Source organism: Ochotona curzoniae, unplaced genomic scaffold (genome assembly GCF_017591425.1).
Source record: "Ochotona curzoniae isolate NIBS_2020 unplaced genomic scaffold, NIBS_Ocur_1.0 contig_3739, whole genome shotgun sequence".
Lineage (NCBI taxonomy): Eukaryota > Metazoa > Chordata > Mammalia > Lagomorpha > Ochotonidae > Ochotona > Ochotona curzoniae.
In genome coordinates this window covers 1-8,184 of record NW_024465967.1, presented here as the reverse complement: position 1 = coordinate 8,184, position 8,184 = coordinate 1, and the positions used below count along the sequence as shown (strand labels likewise).

At 63.2% G+C, this 8,184-nt stretch overlaps 1 protein-coding gene across 1 annotated transcript; it reads left to right on the top strand.

Annotated features, from left to right (window-relative positions):
• The first annotated feature begins 237 nt into the window (after window positions 1-237).
• LOC121158246 (ras-associating and dilute domain-containing protein-like) lies at window positions 238-3,175 on the top strand. Its single transcript, XM_040982918.1, has 3 exons — window positions 238-613; window positions 1,290-1,916; window positions 3,102-3,175. The coding sequence occupies exons 1-3, from the start codon at window positions 551-553 to the stop codon at window positions 3,141-3,143; spliced, it is 732 nt and encodes a 243-aa protein (XP_040838852.1). The 5' UTR covers window positions 238-550; the 3' UTR covers window positions 3,144-3,175.
• The last annotated feature ends 5,009 nt before the right edge of the window (window positions 3,176-8,184 follow it).

Below are 8,184 nucleotides of genomic sequence, written 5' to 3'. Positions count from 1 at the left end.
GCTTGCTTCCTCACTTCTTGCAGTGGTGAGCTGGCTGGGGCAGAGGCCAGGGCTATGGCGGGAAAAGCCCGATGGGTCTGCTACCTGAGGGCTGTGGTGCTGATGCTTGGGCGGGCAGAGGGGTGTCACCTGGCTCCTGGAGGTGATGTAGTCCCCTCTGGGCCTCAGGGAGTGGACAGCTCAACTACTTGCTCCATGGTGGTGCCAGGGTGCTGCCCAGCCTTTTCAGGGCTGTGCTCACTGGACCTAGTTGGGCTTCCTGCAGCCCTGCCTTGCCAGGGCAGTGACGGGTCGGGGAAGTGGCTGAGCAGGGTTCAAGTGTGCGAGCTCCTGGGAGACTTGACACTGTGCTGCTTGTGTCTCAGGGATAAATGCGCAGGCCCGGAGGCTGCAGCGGATCCGTGCGAAAGGAACCCCAGCCCTGACCCCCGTGGCTCCCCGGAGCTCCCCCCAGCCCCGACTGCGCCGCACAGTCAGTGAGACCAGCCTGAGCCCAGCCGCCACCCTGCCTGACGTGTCCCGGGGCACTGAGGAGCCCGACCAGGACGCCATGCGCTGCTCCCTCTTCCAGAGCCCGCACCTGCTCCTCCTGCAGGGCTACAGCCAGCAGCACGTGAGCCTGCCCTCCCTGACCCCGAGAAGGCAGGGCCCCTTCTGCCCCTCAGCCCAGGCCACTGCAGGCACATGGGGCTGTAGCACGGGGTGGGTAGGGAACGCCAGGCTGGCCTGTCCTGCTGCCCGAGGCAGATGGCGCCTCAAGGGGCCTTTTCCTGGCACCCGGACCCTCTGGGGAACCCGCTCCACTCCTTGATCTTCTGCGGGTCTGCTGCTGGCCTGGCTCGGGGAAGGGCACAGGCCAGGGCAGGGACGCGCGGTGGGCCCATCCATTCTCTCGTCCCAGCGGTGGTGCGGGGTGCTGAGCCGCTGCAGGGCCTGCTCAGGCCCACTCCAGCCGTTGTCCTCCCTGCCCAGCGCCTTCCTGCTGCACGACCAGGAGACTTGGTGACATCGTTGGGGCTCCTGGTAGCCCTCTCCCAGATGTCCTCCCTCCCGAAGCTGGGCGGCAAGGGACAAGGCCTGCCTTGCCTCCTCCTCAACACACCAGGGCATTTGGGGTGAACTGCCCCCTAGACACACAGGAGGGTGGGTGTGGGACAGAGCAGCACCCAGAGCCTGCAGTCCCTGCCACGTGGCTGGAAGACACAGAGAGGGCCCCGTGCTATTTCCCTGCTTCTGCTGGAAGTGCCGGGGGTGCCCGGCCCTAAGCGCCATGCACATGTGTGTTTCAGGACAGCCTGGTGTATGTGCTGAGGCGCGAGCGGCACACGGTGGGCCAGCGGACGCCCTCCAGCAAGCCCAGCATCAGCCTCTCAGCGCCCGACATCCTGCCCCTGCACTGCACCATCCGCCGGCACCTGCCCCCAGGCGGGGCAGCCCCCCAGCTGCTGCTGGAGCCCATTCCTGGGGCGCCCGTCTCCGTCAACTTCTCCGAGGTGGGGCGGCGGACGGTGGTCCTGCAGCACGGAGACCTGCTTTCCCTGGGCCTCTACTACCTGCTGCTGTTTAAGGACCCCGCGCAGGCCCAGCCGCTGCCCACTCGGGCCCTGGCGCGCCTGCGGGCCGTGCCACAGAGCTGCCGGGTGTGCGGTGCCACGCTGCAGGCCCCGGGCACCACCTCCTCGCCGCCTGATGCACTGCCACGCCGACAGCGGCTGCACCTGGAGTTTGAGCGCGAGGAGGAGGGCCCCCTGCTGCAAAGGATCCTGACGCTCGTCGAGCCCGGGGGTGACGACCACAAGCTGACCCCCGCCTTCCTCCTCTGCCTCTGCATCCAGCACTCAGCCACGCGCTTGGAACCTGGCACGTTCGGGCAGCTCCTGCTGAGAATCGCCAGAGCAATCCGTGCAACAGTCTGGGTCAGTCAGGGCACTGTCCTGAGGGAGGGCCCTGACACCTCCCGGGCCGGCAGGTGCTGCCCGAGACGCAGGCATGCTTCTCCCTGAGGCCCAGCCAGGCCTGGGTCACTGGCCTAGGACCTTGACTGTGTGTTACAAGCTGAAGCCACAAGCTGTCCTGTCCTTGTGTCCTTGGCTTCCCGCACACAGCGTGGCCTCGCCCTTCTGTGCCTGGTGACTAGGTGCGGCCCCTCTGCTGTGGGGACAGTCACAGGAGTGTAGAGTTGCAGAGTCGCTCTGCTGGGCCATGCTCCTCAGCCAGAGCTGCGTGACCTCGTCCTCATGCCGGCCGAGCCTCGTGCCACTGTATCGCACGTCACAGCCGAGGCAGCAGGGCGGCAGGGTCTGGGGCCCTGGCCCGGGGGTCCCGTGGCCGATGTCCCCCATCCAGCCAGGGTCCAGCTGAGGCTGCACCGCCCACAGCTCCCCACAGCGCCCCGGAAGCCGAGGCTCGTGCCTCCACTGTGACCTCCAGTCCAGTGTGGGCATCTCAGTCCAGGCTCCCCTGCTCGCCACGCGCCTCCCACGGCCTCCTCGCCTGGCTGGAGCCCTGTGCTGGCCTGTGCTTCACGCCCCTGCCCGCCACTCGCTGAGCAGCAGATGTGCACAGCGCAGCTGGCCGTGCCTCACAGGAGCCCAGGATCAGCTAGCAGTCATTCCTGCTGCAGGAGCTCCCAGGGTGCCGGGGAGCATGCGTGCACGTGTCACCGTGCAGCTGTGTCCGGGTGCTGACACACGTGTGTGACACGGCGTGAGGGCTTCGGGAACATGAGCAGAATTGTGAAGGCTGTGTATGTGGAAATCTTGTAAATGTGCCTGGAAAACGGGTTTTAACTGTGCAAGGACCACAGAGGGGTTTTTTGCACTAGAAAAGAAAAAAGTATGGGGCTGGTGTTGTGGTGTAGGGGGTTACACCACCGCCTGCAGTTCTGGCTGCTCTGCCCAGCTCCCAGTTAATGCCCCTGAGGAAGAGTGGACGGGCCCGAGTGCTGGGCCCCTGCACCCACTGGGAGACCCAGGCGAGTGGTGGGGGGAGTGCTCTTCCTGCCACGACACAGGAGGGGCACAGGATGCCCTGGGGATGTGGGGTTCGGGGTACCCCGGTGACCCCCAATGGTCTGACTTCCTTTCTCTTTGTAATTGTAGGAGAAAACCAAAGAGCTGGCAGAGAAGCAGGCGCAGCTGTAAGTATGGCCGGCTTCCTCCTGCCGTGTCACAGCAAGGGACCCACTGGTCTGGAATGCCCGCGGGGACCAAGGCACGGGGGCCCCCTGTCACTTGGGGTTAGCCCTGGGGCTCCCGGCTGTGCTCTCAACGGGGCAGCTGCTCCCACTGCCTCAGTCTGCAGCGTGGCAACACTGTGCGGCAAGTGCCCCAGAAACCCTGCGGGCTGAGTCCCCTCACTTCCCTGGTGGGTGCTTGGCCTGGCAGGAAGATGCGTACCCCCAGCTCCAACCATGCCAGAGTGCGATGGTCCGTGCAGGGGCTGCCCGGGTGGCAGCCTCATGCAGGCTGCAGTGGTAGGGTGGGCGGGCTGAGGCCGTGAGCGCTCTGTGGATCTAAGCAGTGCTGGAGAGAGCCCTGACGGGTCTGTGCTGGGGGAGGACTGTGCCATAGGTGATGGCTGTGTCAGGGATCAGATGGAGCACTGCTCGAACAGCGTGTCTTCCCTGAGGAGGCCAGAGCACGCAGAGGTCCACTCATGTGTCATGGGCAGGCCTTGTCAGTCAGAGAGGGAGCACTCACACGCCGGCCTTGTCGGTCAGAGAGGGAGCACTCACACGCCGGCCTTGTCAGTCAGAGAGGGAGCACTCACACGCCGGCCTTGTCAGTCAGAGAGGGAGCACTCACACGCCGGCCTTGTCAGTCAGAGAGGGAGCACTCACACGCCGGCCTTGTCAGTCAGAGAGGGAGCACTCACATGCCGGCCTTGTCGGTCAGAGAGGGAGCACTCACATGCAGGCCTTGTCAGAGAGGGAGCACTCACACACGCCGGCCTTGTCAGTCAGAGAAGGAGCACTCACACGCCGGCCTTGTCAGTCAGAGAGGGAGCACTCACACGCCGGCCTTGTCGGTCAGAGAGGGAGCACTCACACGCCGGCCTTGTCAGTCAGAGAGGGAGCACTCACACACCGGCCTTGTCAGTCAGAGAGGGAGCACTCACACACCGGCCTTGTCAGTCAGAGAGGGAGCACTCACACGCCGGCCTTGTCAGTCAGAGAGGGAGCACTCACATGCCGGCCTTGTCAGTCAGAGAGGGAGCACTCACATGCCGGCCTTGTCGGTCAGAGAGGGAGCACTCACATGCAGGCCTTGTCAGAGAGGGAGCACTCACACACGCCGGCCTTGTCAGTCAGAGAAGGAGCACTCACACGCCGGCCTTGTCAGTCAGAGAGGGAGCACTCACACGCCGGCCTTGTTAGCGAGGGAGCACTCACACACAGGCCTTGTCAGTCAGAGGGAGCACTCACACGCCGGCCTTGTCAGTCAGAGAGGGAGCACTCACACGCCGGCCTTGTCGGTCAGAGAGGGAGCACTCACATGCAGGCCTTGTCAGTCAGAGAGGGAGCACTCACACGCCGGCCTTGTCAGTCAGAGAGGGAGCACTCACACGCCGGCCTTGTCGGTCAGAGAGGGAGCACTCACATGCAGGCCTTGTCAGTCAGAGAGGGAGCACTCACACACCGGCCTTGTTAGCGAGGGAGCACTCACACACAGGCCTTGTCAGTCAGAGGGAGCACTCACACGCCGGCCTTGTCGGTCAGAGAGGGAGCACTCACATGCAGGCCTTGTCAGTCAGAGAGGGAGCACTCACATGCAGGCCTTGTCAGAGAGGGAGCACTCACACACGCCGGCCTTGTCAGTCAGAGAAGGAGCACTCACACGCCGGCCTTGTCAGTCAGAGAGGGAGCACTCACACGCCGGCCTTGTTAGCGAGGGAGCACTCACACACAGGCCTTGTCAGAGAGGGAGCACTCACACGCCGGCCTTGTCAGAGAGGGAGCACTCACACGCCGGCCTTGTCAGTCAGAGAGGGAGCACTCACACGCCGGACTTGTCAGTCAGAGAGGGAGCACTCACACGCCGGCCTTGTCAGTCAGAGAGGGAGCACTCACACGCCGGCCTTGTTAGCGAGGGAGCACTCACACACAGGCCTTGTCAGTCAGAGGGAGCACTCACACGCCGGCCTTGTCAGAGAGGGAGCACTCACACGCCGGCCTTGTCAGTCAGAGAGGGAGCACTCACACGCCGGCCTTGTCAGTCAGAGAGGGAGCACTCACACGCTGGCCTTGTCAGTCAGAGAGGGAGCACTCACACGCCGGCCTTGTCAGTCAGAGAGGGAGCACTCACACGCCGGCCTTGTCAGAGAAGGAGTACTCACACGCAGGCCTTGTCAGAGAGGGAGCACTCACACGCAGGCCTTGTCAGTCAGAGAGGGAGCACTCACACGCCGGCCTTGTCAGTCAGAGAGGGAGCACTCACACGCCGGCCTTGTCAGAGAGGGAGCACTCACACGCTGGCCTTGTCAGTCAGAGAGGGAGCACTCACACGCCGGCCTTGTCAGTCAGAGAGGGAGCACTCACACGCCGGCCTTGTCAGAGAGGGAGCACTCACACGCTGGCCTTGTCAGTCAGAGAGGGAGCACTCACACGCCGGCCTTGTCAGAGAGGGAGCACTCACACGCCGGCCTTGTCAGTCAGAGAGGGAGCACTCACACGCCGGCCTTGTTAGAGAGGGAGCACTCACACACAGGCTCTTGCTTTGCACTTGCCACACTGCCTCTGGTCCTGCCGAGGACACCAGTGGAGTTATTGCCATGGTCTTGTCCAAGAAAGGAGAGGAGCCCAGGTGAATCCCAGGGCTGGGGATGGTGGCAGCTAACCTCAAGAGTCTGCTCGCTCTCAGATCCGTGCTCCCAGACTCCACTGCTATGAGATCTGCCTGCCATGAGCTGAGTGTGGTGTGGCCTCAGCCCCCTGGGCTGGGAGCTGCATGGCGTGGGTGGGACTCCACAGTAGTTGGAACCTCAGAGGCAGCACTGGCCTCCATTGGGGAGCGACACAAGCAGGAGAAAGCGTGGCACACAGATGGCACACGGGCTGGGGGAGGCCCAGGCTGTGGTGAGTTCACACCGGCTGCTCCCCCGGTTCGGCTGCGGGACAGCTGTTGTTCCGGGGCTGGGGGGTGAGGTGTGTGGTGGCAGGACCTCCCGGGGGCAGCCCATGGGGTGGCTAGGCCCCAGCTCCCGGGCTGCCGTTGTCACCTGGCGGCTGCCCACGGACCGGAAGAGCCGAGGTCTCCCCCGCCCCCGGCCTTGAGCAGCTGGACACGCGTGTCATGTTTTCCAGAGCTATAACAGACACCGCCCATCTGCATGCCTGCTGCACACTGGGTGGGGCGCGGCGGAGGTTGTTGCTTCCTTTTTCCTTTTAAAAATAGTGAATCATTTCCAAAACGGAGAGCAGTCGCCGTGTCAGTCACCCCGAATCCTAACCTGGATTTAACATAAACATCTTGTCATGCTTGTGTCAGTTCTTTGCATTCTGTTTCTGTTTGGGAGAGAGCGAGCACTCACATGGGCTGGTCAGCACGCAGATGCCCGCAGCAGCCCGGGCAGGGCAGGCTGAAGTGGGTTGCCAGGAGCTCCGCTCAGCGTGCTGCAGAGTGCTGGGCATCAGTGCTGCCCGCCAGGGGCTGTGTGCGCACAAAGCTGGCGTTGGGAACCGGCCTGGCACTGGCTGGTATCTCGGCGGCCAGGCTTCCCTGCCAGCCCCTCCTGTCATGCAGGACCGTGGGTCCCTCCGGATGCCGCTCTGAGCAGCTCTGGGCATCAGATCTGTTCTTCCACCTGCCACTGCGAGTTGTTACATTTTCCTGTTGAACTTTTCTTGCCTTCCTGGGACTAACTTCTGCAAGGCTCTTGGTGCTGTACTGACAGCTGTGCGTGCTGTGTGCATACTGGGTTTGTGGATGTGTGTTGACTACCAGTGGTGTGAGCCTGTCTAGCTGCTGAAGGCGTGCGTGGCCCTGCGTGGCCAGATTGCTGAGCTGGGAGTGGTGCGTTCCTGCTAACCCCACCCCCTCCCGTGCACTGGGCTCCCAGGTGGCCGACCGAGGGAGCTGCGTTCTGTCTGCCTGTGTCACTGCGGCCTCCTTCACGCCCCTGACACGTGGGCTCCTTGCTGTCTGTCTGGCCTGTTCCCCTGGACGACAGCGGCCTCCCGGCCCACCCGCACTGATGCACAGGCCAGGTGGTCCTGTGGTAGTCCACAGTGATGGACGGTCCCGTCTCCATGGCCCCATTTGCATCCTGGCTGCTCTGTGTGGGGTTTCTGTGAGCACGACTGTGTAAGTGTCCTGTCCTGTCTCCCACCATGGTTATGCTGACTCATGCCCACCCTCTCAGCAGGTGCGAGGGTTCCCCGGGCTCAGAACAGCCGTGCTGGTGCAGGAGCCGGGCTCTGTGTGGTTGGGGTCTGCGTCTCGCTGGTGATTGGTGGGGGGATGGATCGTTCACACAGAGCTCCCTGTGCAGACTGGAGGGGGGTCCAGGGGCCCAGACGCAGATGGCAGGCAGCACAGCGGAGCGTCTCTGCAACGTGGGCTGTGACAGCCCTGGGGGGGTGCCCGCCGTGGCTGGAGACCCTGCTGCCTTCATTTCTTCAGTGACTCTGGTTTATTTCTCCAGATTTTCTTGGTTAATTTTGCCAATTTTGCTTTTCTAGCAAATTGTCCATTACCTGTGTTTTCCAAATTTACTGGGGTGTAATTATTTATTACATTCTCTTGTGTGTTTTTCATCCTGTAAAACAGCTTTGCTCCCAACCCTCACTCCCATCCTCTGTCCTGTCCTCCGTCTTCCATCCTCCCATCCTCCGTCCTCCCCTCCTCCCTTCCTCCATCCCCCGTCCTCCATCCCCATCCTCCCATCCTCCCATCCTCCATCCTCCCTTCCTCCATCCCCCGTCCCCCATCCTCCATCCCCCATCCTCCATCCTCCATCCTCCGTCCTCCCCTCCTCCCTTCCTCCATCCTCCGTCCTCCCCTCCTCCCATCCCCCATCCTCCCATTCCCCATCCTCCCATCCCCCGTCCTCCATCCTCCATCCTCCATACTCCATCCTCCCTTCCTCCATCCCCCGTCCCCCATCCCCCATCCTCCATCCTCCGTCCTCCCCTCCTCCCATCCTCCCCTCCTCCCATCCCCCATCCTCCCATTCCCCATCCTC

Coding starts and splice junctions, on each gene's coding strand:
- LOC121158246 (XM_040982918.1), top strand. CDS start 551: ATGCGCTGCTCCCTCTTCCAGAGCCCGCACCTGCTCCTCCTGCAGGGC. Junction 614..1,289: donor AGGGCTACAGCCAGCAGCAC/GTGAGCCTGCCC, acceptor TGTGTGTTTCAG/GACAGCCTGGTGTATGTGCT. Junction 1,917..3,101: donor CAATCCGTGCAACAGTCTGG/GTCAGTCAGGGC, acceptor TTGTAATTGTAG/GAGAAAACCAAAGAGCTGGC.